Genomic DNA, 15866 nt, shown 5'->3' on the forward strand with positions numbered 1-15866 from the left:
TGTATGAGAGTACAACCAGCAAATATGCCATGTTTTAAAAAAACTTTTATTGTTATTTTAGGTGATGTTTACATGGTCACGGTGGGAAGGATGGAGGGTCGGGAAGAAGTGGGTGGGATCATTGTTTCCAAATGGTCTGTCTTCATGTGTCTGAGGGAAGAAGCCACACCCAGCCTCCCAGCCACCCCAGGACCCAGTGAGGAGGAACAGCCACACCCCCCCATCAGCCCAAGGTCCCTGATGTGGCGCCTGCTCCAAGGGTTCTGCCCAGGTGGTTTCACTGGTTTTAAAATGCTGTCGATCTTGCAGATCCGAGGGTGAGGAACCCCTTCAAATGTCCATTGATTGACACAGTCAAGCTTAGACTCTCCATTCACCCAGATATTTGCTCTTGTCATTTGGCTGGGGGTAGTTGTCCAGTTTGTTCTGCCTTCTTTCCTCTGCTATGGCACCAGATGTCCTGTACAGGCCCCCAGTGGGCTGCCATAGCTTCTGGGCCAGCCGTCCATTTCTCTGGCCTTTCCACTGAGGAGGCCCAGCTCTGACACATGACCACCAATCCTGGATGGGAGACCTCAGGCTCCTGCATGCGGCCACCTGTGCCAGACCCCTGCAAGCCCACGCATCGGATCTCCACAAGCGTGTCCCTGGGTGGCCAGTGAGTCTCCCCCGGTGCCGTGCCCTAAGTTGGGCCGCATGACTAGGGCCCCCACAGCACCCCTGTCCCGGATGTTCACAGGCCATGCACCCACTGAGCAGGTGGGCACAAGTACCTGGGCCTTGTGACTCTGGCCTCACCAGACCCCTCGCCCCTGGGGCTCATGGATCCAGCACCCACCACGCAGGGGCGGGGTCACAAGGACCCCCTGAAAAATGCCGTGTTTCTAACTGAAACATGCTTCATGAAATAATACCTTGCTTTGCTATACATGACAAATTCTTATGTTGAGTTATATCATTGAGAAAAATGAATGTTTGTAGTTTATAAATAATGGAGTTCATAAAGTGAAGGCTGTGAATGAATATCAGGTGAGGAAACAGTTGTTCAGTAGGTCATGTGTCTAAGGGATGGATTTCAGGTGTGGATTTCCCACAAGGAGCCAGAGCAGAAGGGGCCTTCAGGCAGAAAAGCCAAATTCCGATTGGAATTGTCCTATTCCGTTCCTGCTGCAATGTCTGCCATGTACCTGGTTTCATCCAGTGTTTGAAATCTAAATTTGTATTAAAAACCATTCCACAGTTGGTAGTTTTTTTTTTTTTTTAGGAACTTGCTAATTAAAATTTTAAATACAGCATATCCTTATCTTGGGAGAAGTAAGAGGCAGGAAAATTGTTACTTAATAAGTATGTTTTTGGAAATTATTTTGGAGTCACTGGGAGAAGGAGAGCTGGGCAGTGGGTATTAAATACCTTTTTTGTCCGAGAGAGAGAGAAGCAGGGAGGCAGAATTCTCACCTGTTGGTTGACTTCCCAAATGCCTGTAGAAGCCAGGGACCTAGAGCAGCAGTCCGGTCTTCACGTGTGGCCCATGAAGCTGCTGCTTCTGTGTTAGCAGCAAGCTGACATCGTCAGAGGTGGGAACCCAGGCCGTGGACTGTCTGCGTTGCCTGGTCAGACGCCCACCCCGTTCAGTATTTTATAATTTGGCATCGTCTTTTCTTCCTGTGCCCATTTCTTATGTTGGTTAACACGTGCGCATGTGCCTGTAGGCAGACCGCAGCATGCGGCTTGTTTTCCGGCAGGGAGCGCTTGGTCCAGGATGTTGCTGTGGGAGGCCATTGGAGGAGGTTGGGAGAATGTCACTGACTTCCGTGTCTGTGCCTGCTAACCGGATAACCTCATTGAAATGCTCAGGTTACTGATGGGAACCAGGTGTAAGTAATCGGAAGTCACAGCAGAGCTGCAGAACTGCCGATGTCAGTGGATCACAGAGTGGGGAGAGAGTATTGTTTGTTGAGGATCTGCTTTGTGAGGCTGGGTAATACTTTTTTTTTTCCCCACATAACCCCTGGAGGTACCTGTTAACGCTCCCTATTTCCTTGATGAGAATGTAGAATCAAAGAAATTGAACAGCTAGTAAGTGGCTGAGTCACGGATCTCTGCCCACGTTATTTGACCCCATCATTTATCACTACCTGATTGCAGTGATTACTTCCAGTTAAAGAAATTCCCAGGCAGCTTGAGAGGCGACATTTTATGCTTACTGCAGAGTGTGGGGGAGGAGAGCTCCCAGGCGGCCCTCTGGGTGTGCTGGGAAAAAGGCGTCAGGAAGGGCCCAGCACTGTAGCCTAGTGCCTTGCTTTGCATACGCTGGGATCCCAAATAGGCGCTGGTTCTAATCCTGGCAGCCCTGCTTCCTATATAGCTAGTTCTCTGCTTATGGCCTGGGAAGGCAGTCAAGGACGGCCCAAAAAGCCTTGGGGCCCTGCACCCGCATGGGAGACCCAGAAGAAGCTCCTGGCTCCTGGCTTTGGATCGACTCAGCTCCGGCCGTTGTGGCTGCATGGGGAGTGAATCATTGGATGGAGGAGCTTCCTCTCTGTCTCTCCTCCTCTTTGTATCTGACGTTCCAGTGAAAATAAATCTTTTTAAAAAAAAAAACTGTGGAAGCCAGAATTGCTGGTATTGGACAGACAAAAAGTGCTCCCTTGGGGGACCCTCCAGAGGGCCGAAGAACGTGTAATTAAGGGGAATTTGGATTCCTTCTGTCTCCCTTTTCTCTCTTCACCCCTTAGGCTTCAGGAACCAGCATCTGAAGTCCGATACTAGAGAGAAGGACGTTTGCAGTGTCTGGCTGCCCCGGGAGAGGACGCTCTTCCCCTTCAGCCTCACTGGGACGCGGCTCACGGAGGCTGTGGTGAAGTGACCTGCGGTGGCCGTAGGTGCCACGCGGTTATGGCCGGCGCTATGTTTTGTGGACCACTGCGCTCAGACACGGAACGAGTGCTGGTTCAGGAAGGGGCGTTTAATTGCTAGGCTGCGAGTAGGGGAGCTTTCTGAACTGTCAGATAATGGCATCTATTGTCTGAAATACTGGAAACCAGATACTCTCCGCACTTTGGGGTTGGAAGATTTGGGAATATATTTGCATTGCCTTCACTGGTGGAGCATCCCTAATCCAAAAATGTGTACTCTGAAATGCTTTGGAATCCGAAACTTTTTGAACACCACCATGATGTGAAAGATTATGAATCTTGGAGGATTTCAGATGGAACCGTAGGGAAAAGCCTCAGAACTGCATGGCTCGTCCTCCTGCTCCCTCTGACTGAGCTGTTGTTTTCTTTGAAGCCTGATTCGCTGCAGAAGTGATAAAGTCACTAATGTTTAAAAAAAGAAATTTGAACTACGTATGATTGCTTCCTAGTTATTAAAAACTAGTTTAAAAACACTATTATATTGCACCTGAATATTTAGATATAAAATCTCAAATTTGGAATTTTTAGTTATTATATTATCTCGTCAATAAACTGTTGATTTTCAAAATTTAAGCCTGCACTTGTTTTGCTCATGTGGAGCTTGAGGAGATGTGAGGTGTGTGAAGTCTTTTCACAATTTACTGCAATTTACAGAGCAGTTGAGGCTGTTTAAAATTGTATTTTCTGAAGTATTAGATAGATTTCATCCATAGCCAGTACGTTAAGTTTAGAGACACTCTCTGCTCAGGCGCGGATTCTGATTCCGCAGGTTTGGCAGCTGGCTCTAGGGTCATCTCTTGCTGGGGGATCGGGCACTGGCAGCTTCGTTACCTGTTTCTGCCAGGAGGCTCTTGTTGCCTTGTGCTTAGACTTGTCTTCCAGGTACTTGGTTATTCTTGCTGTGAGCCTCCTACACTTGAGGTCTGGAGTCCCGTTCCATGAACTTGCACAGCTTTTGTTGAATTGTTTAATCAGAGCACCCCCGTCCATTGGCTCACTCGCCAACTACTATGGCTGGCCTTGGCCTGAGGCTGAGCACCAAGCATTCTGTAGGCACCCATGTGGCTGGCAGCAGCCCAAATGCTTGTGCCATCACTGCTGCTCCCGGGGTCTGCACTGGCAGGAAGCTGGAAACCCAAGCTGGGCACTCTGCTATTTACAGCATGGGCATCCTTAGGCTAAATGCCTGCTGAATGCTTAAAAAGACTTTATTCATTTTTGTTGGAAAGGCAGATTTACAGAGAGAAATAAAGAGAGAAAGATCTGCCATCTGCTGCTGGTTCACTCCCCAAATGGCCACAGTGACTGAATCTGAGTCGATCCCAAGCCGTGAGCTTCTTCCGGGTCTCCCATGTGGGTTCAGGGTCCCAAGGCTTTGGGCCATCCCCCTCCCAAGTTGCAGGCAGGGAACTGGATCAGAAATGGAGCGGCCTGGACACAAAGTGATGCCCGTGTACAATATGAAAGTGTGCTCGGCTACCTGAGATGCCCATGGGAGAGCGGGGCTGTGGATCCAGGTGCTGTTGTGGTGCAGCCTGGGCCCTTAGCCACTGCAAGACTGCAACTCCTCTGAGGGTCAGTCACTTTCTGCCAGGTGCCGTAAGTACTAGCATTTGTGTTCCCATCTCAATTCCTTTTATTTATTTATTTTTTTAAGATTCATTTATTTTTATTGGAAGGTCAGATATAGAGAGAGGAGGAGAGATAGAGTGTAAGATCTTCCATCTGCTGATTTACTCCCCAAGTGGTTGCAATGGCCAGAGCTGAGCCAATCCGAAGCCAGGAGCTTGGAGTCTCTTTTGGGTCTCCCACACAGGTGCAGGGTCCCAAGGCTTTGGGCCATCCTCAACTGCCTTCCCAGGCCACAAGCAGGGAGCTGGAAGGGAAATGGGGTGCTGTGATTAGAGCCAGTGCCTACGTGGTATCCTAACACATGCAAGGCGAGGACTTTAGCCACTAGGCTGCTGTGCTGGCCCCACCCATCTTAATTCTTACTGCTAAGGTAGAAGGAGTGGTTTTTGTTTAGTCACAGAACAATGCTCTGTGTGTGTGTGTGTGTGTGTGTGTGTGTGTGTGTGTGTGTGTGTCTTTGAAGGAATGGATTCATGCACATTGATTAAGAAAATATTTTTTTTACAGGTTTAAAACAGAAGCCTATTACCAGTTGGATGGACACCAAAGGAATCAAGACAGCTGAACCAGAGAGGTATGCCAGCAGGAAAATTGTTACATAGGGCGTTGTATCTTACCTCCTCGTGTTTTCTCGCTCTCCCGCTTTGCTCTCCTGTCGTTCTATATGTACGTTCATTCATTCTTTTCAGTTTGTCGGTGATGTTTTTAGCATTTCCTGTGTGCCAGGGTGTCGGGGACCCCCCTGTATCCTTCAGATGCAGCGATGAAGGAGAAACATGCCCGTGTTTGTGTACCGGATAGTGGGGTGCTGGAGGCAGACGCTGAGCGTGCAGCTACTGCTGAGTGTGACAAGTGCGGCAGGAAAGGTCTGCGCAGGGAACAGTGGTGGTCGCTGAGAGAATCCGTGTGGGTCGTGACCGGGAGGGGTCCAGCTGGGGAAAGGGCAGCACAGGGACTTGTGCAAAGACACAGAGTGGTGGGCCAGTGTGCTGCTGTGTGCTCCAGCAACCACAGGGAGGGTCGCCATCGCCGTGGCTTGCAGGGGTGTGGTCACGGGAATGGCTTCTCCCATACCACAGATTGTCTCCTTTCTCTTACAGCTTGCATAGGAAAGAAAACAACAATACAAGTATAGAAGCCATGATGAGCTCTGTAGAAAAAGGTAACCTCTACCAAGAGCACTCAGAGAAATTAGGAAACGTGCCTCAGCTCAGTCGTGAGAAGCCAGTCATTGGAAAAAGCACGCAGTACCCGAACCAGCAACAGACAGGGACCCTGTGTAAGTGGCAGCACGAGGGGAGGCACAGGGAGCCGCCTCCGGAAGGCGAGCCTCCCACGGGCACCGAGGCGTCGGAGCAGTTCAGTAACGCCAACACTGACCAGTCACCCCAGACTGATGGTCCCAGCGACACGGACCAAGAAGATCATCAGCAGTTTTTGACCCCCGTGAAGCTTGCAAACGCCCGGGGGACTGCACACGAGCAGGCCAGAGAAGCCGGAAGGCAGCAGAAGTGCAGCGCATCTTGCCACTGTGCGGAAGGCTGCGCTCGCTGTCCGCAGGAGGATGGCAGCGTGCTGCCGGAGAGTCCGCTGTCAGACACGGGCTCCGAAGATGTTGGTACCACACTGAAGAATGACAACAAACGAAGCGCACGAGAAGGCAGCCTGGAAAATTCTCCTTCGTGTGAGAAGGAAAGTGAGCCGGAGTCACCAATGGATGTAGACAACTCCAAAAATAGCTGTCAGGACTCGGACGCGGATGAAGAGACCAGCCCGGGCTTTGACGAGTCAGAAGATGCTAACTCCTCCCAAACAGCCAATAAACTGTCCAGGTGCCACGCTGACACGGAGTCTAGGAAGCGGGGCTCTGCTAAGGCAGGCGAAGTTCAGTTACATTTCCAGTTTGAAGGAGGAGAGAGCCGCATGGGGCTGAATGACCTCAGCGCCAGGCAGGTTGGAAACACCTCGAGCCTGAATGTGGAATGCAGAAATTCCAAGCATCATGGGAAAAAGGATTCTAAGATCACAGATCACTTCATGAGAATGCCCAAAACGGAGGACCGAAGGTAATGGTTTCCCTAGAACTAGCTCTCCTGCTGTGTAACAGCTTTCATAGCAAACATGGAGTTTCCAGCGAAGCAAAGAAATAGTCACGATTCTTCCTAATTGTTTATACTGAATGTAAATCTATCCACCAAAGTTCAAACGCTAGACAGATCAGAAAGAGGTAAAATAAAAACTGGAGATAAGATTTGTAATTTCATGGACTTGTTTCTGGCATTTTGGGGAATTATTAGGACATGAAAATCATTTGATAGTGGCTGCTGTTTGCTGGAACCATCTTTTCTAACCAGTCGTGTGTTTCACTTTCCGTCGTGCACCCGCAGGTTGGCAGGTGGTTTTATACTCTCATCACATATGAGAAAACCGATTTGGGTTACAATTACAGATCAATCAAATGTGGATGGTAACACTGGGGCTTGCATGCATCTCTGTCACATTTCATACCCCTTGTATTTTTTGCTATTTTCTCCTCTGGAGTCTTAAAGCCTACTCGGTCATTTTTGTGATGGGAGGTGCTTTGCTGAACACTGCTGTGGGGAGACAGAAGTGGCAGATTCTGCGAACCAGAACTCAGTTCTGTTTTGTTTTGAGAAGACCACCGATATATATTTAGAAATTCTTTCCACAGACTACTGAAAATAATTTGTTGGTTTTAACATAAGCTTTTTTTTTTTTTAATGTTTGATTATAAGCATGAAACCAATTGAAGTGAGAGGATTGGTGCACTTTAAGCAATAATGTCCTGGGTAAGTTTTGTGCTTGTGTATGCCCGGGAAATGAAACAGTGAGTAACTTGTGGCTGAACACATTTGTCTTGACCTTAGAAAAGAACAATGTGAAATCAAACACCAAAGAACAGAGAGGAAGATCCCTAAATACATTCCACCTCACCTCTCTCCAGATAAGAAGTGGCTTGGAACACCTATAGAAGAAATGAGAAGGATGCCTTGGTGTGGGCTCCGGCTCCCTGCCTTGAGACCGTCTGCCAACCACACAGTAACCGTCCGGGTGGGTACCAGCGCTTCCTTGTGCAGAGAGAGGCCCGGAAGTCCTGGGTTCTTGTGTTTGCTATAGGGAGAAGATTGAGATGTAGAAATTCACCTCTTTGCTGCATACGTAAAATAAATAACAGCTTGCTCTTAACTAACAAATCAGTAAGAAATATTACTTTTTGCTAGTGATGAAAGGAAAAATTGAAGTTTGAAGATGCCTCATATTTTTTGAGCTCCCAGAAGAAATTGGGCATTATTTCACCCCCTGAAACTCCAGGTTGTGTGTGTGGTGTCCTTAAGTAATTCTCTTTTGCCAACTTACAGAGTCTTCGATTGGCCTGTTTGCTGTTGTCACTGCCTCACTGGCATCTCTGTGTGTCTGATGTCAGTCTCATCTTTCTCCCCACCCCCCAGGGCAGTGAGAGGCAGAGAATTGCCGAAGTTCACCTGGTGGCCGGTGCTGGAACACGGCCAGGAACCGGAGGCAGAGGGCAGTGCGGGTTGCTCCTGTGGGGCGCAGAAGCCCGGTGACAAGCCATCGCTGCTGCCTCTTGGGGTCTCATTAGCAAAAATCCAGAACCAGCTTGATTGTAGAACCAGAGCTAGGAATCAGGCTCAGGCACTGTTTTCCATTTACAAAAAAATAGTGATTGTTTTGAAAGAGCAATAGAGAGAGAGGGGCTTCCCACCTGTCATTTATTCCCCTGGTGCCTGAAGATAGTTGGGGCTGAGTCAGGCTACGGCCTTGACCTTGGGACTCCACCTGAGTTTCCCACGTGTGTGGCGGGGGCCAGGTACTCGAGCCATCATTCATCTGCTGCCTCCCAAGCACAGGAACCAGGACTCCCATCTGCAGCGTGATGGGGTCACAGGTGTCCCACACAGTGGCTTAACCTGCCGTGGCATAGCACCACCTCCCCAGGCACTCCTGTGGGGCAGGTGGGTATCTTAACCACAATGCTTGATGACCACTCGCTGTGTGTGTGGGAGAAGGAGAGAGGTGGGGGGGGGGTGGTTTGAAATTTTCTAGTGTGCATTTCAGCAACATTCAGTTCATTCAGGAGGTTGTGTATTCATTCAACGGTAATGTTCCCATCTCTTGTGCTTCTTTAAAAAAATACTCTTTCTGATATTCATAATGTTAACTCATTTTTTATACCCCAGTCAATGTACTTCATTTACTGAATGATGTAACCATTACCATAATCCAATTTTGGAAGGTTGATCATTCATTAAGTAGTTTCAATTGAAGTATTACTTTAATAACAACTAATTTTTTTTTTAAAGATTTATTTTTATTATTTTTTCATTGGAAAGGCGGATATACAGAGAGGAGAGACAGAGAGGAAGATCTTCCGTCCGATGATTCACTCCCCAAGTGAGCGCAACGGCCGATGCTATGCCGATCCGAAGCCAGGAGCCTCTTCTGGGTCTCCCACGCGGGTGCAGGGTCCCAAAGCTTTGGGCCGTCCTCGACTGCTTTCCCAGGCCACAGGCAGGGAGCTGGAAGGGAAGCGGGGCTGCCGGGATTAGAACCGGCGCCCATATGGGATCCCGGCGTGCAAGGCGAGGACCTTTAACCACTTGCACCACCACGCCGGGCCCAATAACAACTAATTTTTTAAAAACTCAAAGGCCTTTGGGTCTAAAAAAATGCTTTCCCAGATGACGTGGAATATCTTTTGCGGCACAACATGGAGATATAAGATCATAACGACTGACCACGTTAGACATCAGAGCTTTTCTTCCCGGCATTTTTTTCATCCTTCAGCTTCCATAATACCTTATAATCTTAGTTTTTTTGTTCTCCTTTCATGTCTTACTACATTCCTTTGCTGGTCTTCTCCCATGGGTGGCCAGTAAGCTTCGTTGAAGTTCCTTGAGACTTTCTGAGAGCCTGCTTTTCCTGTTGCCCTGGCGGGGGTGCCACATACCCCCTTGGGGTTTTACTGGTCACTTGCACACGATTGTAAAAGTAGCTCCTATACGTGTTTGTAAAGCTCACGGACATTCTTCATGTCCATAAACTATCCCCTTTTTCCCCCCTTTTACCTAGTTAACTTTTTATTCTTCAGTGTTTGCTGCAATGGCCACTTCCTGCAGGAAGGCTTCCTTGAACCTACCAGGTGATTAAATTTGTATAGAAAAGGTTCTTAGTAACACTAAGAACCTCTCACCCATAGCATAGAACAATTAAAATCATAATTGATTTGATTATGCGTTTGTGATTCATGACAGTGAGATGCCAATATGCACTACATGGTTGGACTTTGAAAACATTGGGTGGAAGAGTTCAGGCCTAGCAAGGCACCTTAGGATTTCTTGCATATGAGCAGGGAACACAGAACTTTTATGGTTTAAATGACCTGCTTAGACGTTTATATACTGTATATTGTATATTGTAGTAGTTATATGCATGGTTGTGTATACACCTTTTCCAAGTTCTGTCAAATATCCTAACTGCAGTTATTGGATTATTTAAAATTTTTTTTTCAAGTTTTTCTGTTAATTTCAATTTTTTTTTTAATGTTAATCCAAATTTTTAAGTTTCAAATCCCACCGTATCTAGGGGTAGGCAAAGCCAAAGCCGGGACCCTGGAACTCCGGCTGGGTCTTCCACTCAGGTACTTTCTGAGCAGGAAGCAGGAGCTGAAGTGGAGAGGCTGGGCGCTTCGGTGTGGACTGCAGGTGTCCGAAGTGGCAGCCTAGCCGCTTAGCAGCTGTGCCACACCCTGGCCCCTGTTCCTGTTCTCGAGATTTAGCGCCAAGGGAGGGAATAGAAAGCATACATGCGCTAGTGTGATAATGATTGGAAAGATTGAAGTTTTCATAGAAGTGAAGGTGAGAGTAGGGGATTAACCTAATCAAGAGTGTAGGGAGGTGGTAATTGGTAGGACTGGTATTTTAAAAGGTTGGGGGGGGGGTGAGTTATATATAAGCCTGAAAGTGAATTTTCTGTGTTTAAGGACAAAGTTTTATCTAGAACAGATAGTATTTGGATATAAAAAGCTGAATGATATGTGGAATCAGAGTGAAAGCGTTATAGGATTTGAAGACGGGGACTGCTTAGGTAATGTTACTCCAAAGCAGAGATTAAGGTTTTTATTGGGGGGGGAGGGCAGGGGTGTGCAGTGAATGCATTGGGAAGCAGTCAGAGTTAGTGAAAGGGGTAGGAAGCTGTTGGGAAGTTCAGCGAGGAATGATGGGGCTGGAAGGGCCTGAGGCAGGACAGGTGCTTAGGATGTGCTGATCTGGACATTAAAGGGAGCTTGGAGCTTCCCAGCCTGTATGCTGGTGTTTATTCTGTGGCCTTGGCTTTGGCGCCTGCCTCTGTGGGGAGTTCACGGAGGGTTTACTTAGTTTTCATGTACTTAAGAGTTTCCCTGTTTCTCCTTTATTTCAGGTAGATCTTTTGCGAGCGGGAGAAGTTCCTAAGCCGTTTCCAACACATTATAAAGATTTATGGGATAACAAGCATGTTAAAATGCCTTGTTCGGAACAAAACCTGTACCCTGTAGAAGACGAGGTGAGAGCAAAACTGATGTCCTTCTGATCTGAAAGATGGTGTCGTACTCGCCTGATGGACGTGCAGTTTTAGCATGCGAAAGAATTAACTGCTTCACCTGTTTTTCATTTCCCCAAAAGAATGGTGAGCGAACAGCCGGGAGCCGATGGGAGCTCATTCAGACTGCACTTCTCAACAAGTTCTCACGACCTCAGAACCTGAAGGTGGGTTCTTGTACCATCCTGTCTCTCACATGCAGATGCCAGAGGAGACGCGGGGAACATTTCTTAGCTGGGAAGAGAAGAGAACGTTCCTGGTTTCCAGTGTAAAAATTGAGAGCTGCAAATGAGTTGCCTGCAGCCACCTGCAATCATTTGGACAGCCAGAAATAAGACCTGTGTTTCCTTGGCTCCCCATCCAATTTCTGTCAGTTCAAGCCTCTCTTTTATTTTTTATTTAAATGAGTGTGTTTCTGAAATGCCTTTAAAAGAGTAAGGAAAGATTTACGCCTTCAGCAGTTTTTGCCGAAAGGAATCTGAGTTTCCTAATGATTAAAGCATACATTACAGATTCTATTTTTTTCATGCTGATAATTTATTACTCATAGCATTTTGAGAGTGATTTGTTGATTTTTAAATATTTCATGTAAAACTGTAATGGCAAACATGGTTTTCTTATATCTAGATTATCAGTGAACATAATTTATTTATATATTTGGGAGGGGAGAGTGCTGTGGCCAAGGAAGCTTTTCATTTTTCTGCAAATATATGTAATGACAGAATATTCTATGAAAATAGGTCTCATTCTTGCTTAGATAATTTATTTATAGCATCATTGTTTTTCCTCTGATTTCTGCACATTTCATTACATTCTTGGTTTTTTCTTTAAATGAAAAGCATTGATTTGTTATCCATAGTATATTTTGAAAATATTATTCATCAGGGATAATATTTATCAATCTTGCAATGAACTATTTCAAGCAGACTCCTTTTCAACAGAAAAATTTTAAGGTCTAGCAGGATTTACTTATTTTAATATTAATTAAATGTGTACATGTATACATAAATAGCCGTCTCAGCAGATTTGGTTTTCAGTTTCAAGCATGTTGAACATTCATTTAATTTGTTACCAGTTTCCCCTTTCTTGCACAGAAATATTTGTGTCGTCACTTGGCCTTTGTTGGCAAAAACTGAAATCTAAACTCAAAACGCAGAGGCAGGCTACCCCAGGATACTGCCCGGAGAAGCGCTGCATTATGCTGCGCTACGTTCCATAAGGGCTATTTGGCCGAATTTTCCTATTTCCTCTTCATAACATCAACAGAATTGATGGTGTTCTGAATTCCCGCGTCTGCTCACCTCTGTAACAGTCCCTTAGTGCCCCGGGATTAGCTGGAAAGGGACCATTGCCTTCATCTGAATTTCCCTCCTTTGTTTGTCTTATGGTAAATTGTGCAGGGCAGAGTAATCCATTGAGATTTTCTCTGCTGATGGTAATTGTTTCCTTTGCTAAAAGAATGCTGAGGGAGTAAAAGGGGGAAACATCAAATCCCTCTGAATAGAATGGCCTCTTTTTACTATTTATAGACCTTGAAGGATTAGAGACATCACAGCAAAAAGAAACAGTAGCCTCAAAAATTGATTTGTACAGTGATATTTCTATAAACAATGTGTGTGATCGTTTTCCCAGAGGACATTTTTCTGTGCTTATTGTGACTCATGAACTAAAAAGAAGTCACCAAGGCTGAAAGAAGCATACCGTTTTTCTTTTAACTTGAAAGTCATAGAGAGAGGGAGACGCGGAAAGCCTTTCATCCGCTTGTTCACTTCCCGAATGGCTGCAGTGGCCAGAACTCGGCAGGTCTGAAGTCAGGAGCCAGGGGCTTCTTCCGGATCTCCCACGTGGGTGCACTCGAGCCATCCTGCCCTGCTTCCCCAGTCCGTAAGCAGGTAGCTGTATCAGAAGTGGAGCAGCTGGGACTCAAACTGGTACCCACATGGAATGCCGACACTACAGGTGGCAGCTTGACTCACTATGCCAGACACTGGCCTCAGAAGTTTTGAATTATTGCGACATTTTATTGCTTGTGAGAGAATGAAAAAGCTTTTTTTTTTTTTCTTAAATTATGCTCTTATTTTATTTTACAGATTTATTTCTTTAAAAGGCAAAATCCCAGTAATGATTAGGGGCAGATCAGGGCAAAGTCAGGGGCCAGGAACTCCCACAGGAATGGCAGGGGACCTAACACGTGGGCCGTTTTCCCATGCCCTGCTGGGGTGCATTCTTGGCAGGAGGAGGGACTGGCTGGAGTAGCTGAGACTTGAACCTGCACTCCTGTATGGGGTGCCAGTGTTGCACGGGTTGCACTTCCGCTAATTTCAGATAAATATACTTGTGGATTTATTTTAAACCTGGGTGTTTTGGTGTTGGTGTGCAGTGCAGTATTTTTCAGGAAGCTCTTTGGTAAAATACTTTATTTGCTTGTTTGTTTATTTATTTATTGATTGATTGAAAGATGGATAGAGAAGGAGAGATACAGAGAGAAGTTCTTTATCTGCTGGTTCACTCCCCGAGTGGCCGCAGCGGCCAGAGCCGAGCCAATCCACAGCCAGGAGCTTCTTCTGGGTCTCCCGTGTGGGCGCAGAGTCCCAAGGACCTGAGCCATCCTCCACTGCCTTCCCAGTAAGGAGAGGGCTGGATCAGTTGTGCAGCAGTTAGGACAGGAATATGTAATGTTGGCACTGCAAGGCGGAGGGTTAGTCTACTGTGCCACTGTGCTGGCTCCAAAATACTGAATTTGTTAAACCTTCCTCAGGATGTTTGGAGAATTGTTGCAATGCTTTAACAGAATGTTTTTTTTTTTTGATCTGTACATGCCTGCAGTTTAAAAAATTTGGATAGGTATTAATCAGTTGGTTATTAATTCCATGTATTTATGAATTATGCATGTTATAAAGCATTAAAAATTGGTATTAAGCATGGGCTAAAATGTAGTTATCAGTAGTTTGTTTTGTTTTGTTTTTGTACAGCTGCTGGTTGTCTGGTGTTTACCCAACCCTGGAAACCAGGGTTATACCAAGGGCAGCCTTGTGGTTAATAGGAAAAGCCATGCCTGCCATGCACTCACTAAGGATGCCAGTTCACACGAATCAATTTTCTGCTAATGGCCTGGGAAAGGCAGCTGGAGCTGGCCCATGTGCTTGGGCTCTGCACCCGTGTGGGAGGCCCAGGTGAACTTCCTGGTTTTGGCCTGGCCTGGTCCTAAGCATTGCAGCCTTTGGGGGAATAAACCAGCAGATAGAAGAAAAATCTCCTTAGTTCTCACTCTCATTAACTCTGAAATAAGTCAGTCTTTAAGTACACCAGTAGATGGCGCAATGCCTTTACTTTTCATTTCAGATAATTATGCAATTTGTGTGAATTGCTAAAAGAAGATAAATGTATATGTAGCTTGTAAAAATAGGTAAGAGTGGAATGCTTAAGGTCAGCATTTCTGAATTTTATTTTTCATTATTACCTCTTATCCTATGATTGATTTTAAACTCCTTCCCCCTCCCACCCCGTCATACCCTGTGATATTATTAACACTGTGAATGTATTGTATATCTGGATGTGACCCTTGAAGGAATTGCAAACTGGTATGGTATCTGAGTTTATTTTTTATCCCCAACATCCCATTTTGCCCGTTGGAGTATGTCACTTGCATTTGGCATATATGCCTGAGGGTAATTGTGTTTTTCCCTATTACTTGACTTTTCTAATCTCATGTTTCTTAAATGGATGATAAATTTGTCCTCAGCTACTGATAAGGAGTATCTAATGGTAGGAGGGAGCTTGTCCTGCGTAAAGAAATGTACTGGAAGTAGTTCATGCCATTGGGGCTGTTCACAGATAATTCATTGAGCTGTATCGTGAGGTTGGTGGTGTTTCTGCTTTTTCCATAGGATGCTATTCTGAAATACAACGTGGCATATTCTAAGAAATGGGACTTTACAGCTTTGGTTGATTTCTGGGATAAGGTAAAGTTATACATATTTCTTTATGTAATAATATAATACATGAGAAGGTTTGAGGAATACACCAAAATTCTGCCATATTAATTGAATATCTTAATTTTCCATTATTTTGTGTACATGTTTGAGGTAGGTATGAGTTAATACTGAATTTTGCTTTAGTCTCCTGTTTGCTGTCTGTTGTGTTGTACCGTTTTCAGCATTAAATACGCCTAGATGGTGTATTTAGTGACTTATAATCAGTTATAATTAGTTATAATTAGTAACGGTGCGATGATGTCTCTGTGTGCGTGTTCTGTACTTTATTTGCAGAAACTTGGTGGCTAGGTCCAAAGGCACCAGACCTCGGTGGTTCTGCATCTGTATACTGCGCATCGTTTTCCATGGGGAATTATAGTGAGTTATTGTTCCTCTAGCAATGAGAAGAACACAGTTTACATAGACCCGATAGCAGAGTGGGCATCATTTATTTTGAAAAACCAGTAGCGTGTTTTTTTAGCATTGTATTTTGAGGTGCTTATAAGAAATTGCAAAGAAATATGCAGGCGGGTCCAGTTCACCCATCTTTAGATTTCACTAGTTATATTTGAAATCGTTTGTGTTTGAATATAATTAATTAATCCCTGCATTGCTGAGACTTCGTGTAACTACCACCACTCCACCACCAAAATCAGCTACAGAACTCTTTTTTTTTTTTTTAACTGAATTCCGTTTTATCTTTAATATCGTTTACCTAGTTGAGAAG

At 45.5% G+C, this 15866-nt stretch overlaps 1 protein-coding gene across 4 annotated transcripts in view; it reads left to right on the plus strand.

Annotated features, from left to right (window-relative positions):
• PARG (poly(ADP-ribose) glycohydrolase) overlaps positions 1 to 15866 on the plus strand; it is a 114506-nt gene that overhangs the window by 1862 nt on the left and 96778 nt on the right. For 3 of the 4 annotated variants that reach the window (XM_040970344.1, XM_040970341.1, XM_040970345.1), the window contains exons 2-7: positions 5055 to 5121; positions 5648 to 6613; positions 7436 to 7619; positions 11007 to 11129; positions 11249 to 11332; positions 15053 to 15127. In XM_040970344.1, coding sequence (XP_040826278.1) covers positions 5084 to 5121; positions 5648 to 6613; positions 7436 to 7619; positions 11007 to 11129; positions 11249 to 11332; positions 15053 to 15127 — 1470 coding nt within the window. In that variant the 5' untranslated portion in view covers positions 5055 to 5083. The remainder of the gene's footprint in view (positions 1 to 5054; positions 5122 to 5647; positions 6614 to 7435; positions 7620 to 11006; positions 11130 to 11248; positions 11333 to 15052; positions 15128 to 15866) is intronic. The other variant, XM_040970342.1, reaches the window with a different exon arrangement.

The sequence above is a fragment of the Ochotona curzoniae genome, unplaced genomic scaffold (genome assembly GCF_017591425.1).
Source record: "Ochotona curzoniae isolate NIBS_2020 unplaced genomic scaffold, NIBS_Ocur_1.0 scaffold_4763, whole genome shotgun sequence".
Classification (NCBI taxonomy): domain Eukaryota; kingdom Metazoa; phylum Chordata; class Mammalia; order Lagomorpha; family Ochotonidae; genus Ochotona; species Ochotona curzoniae.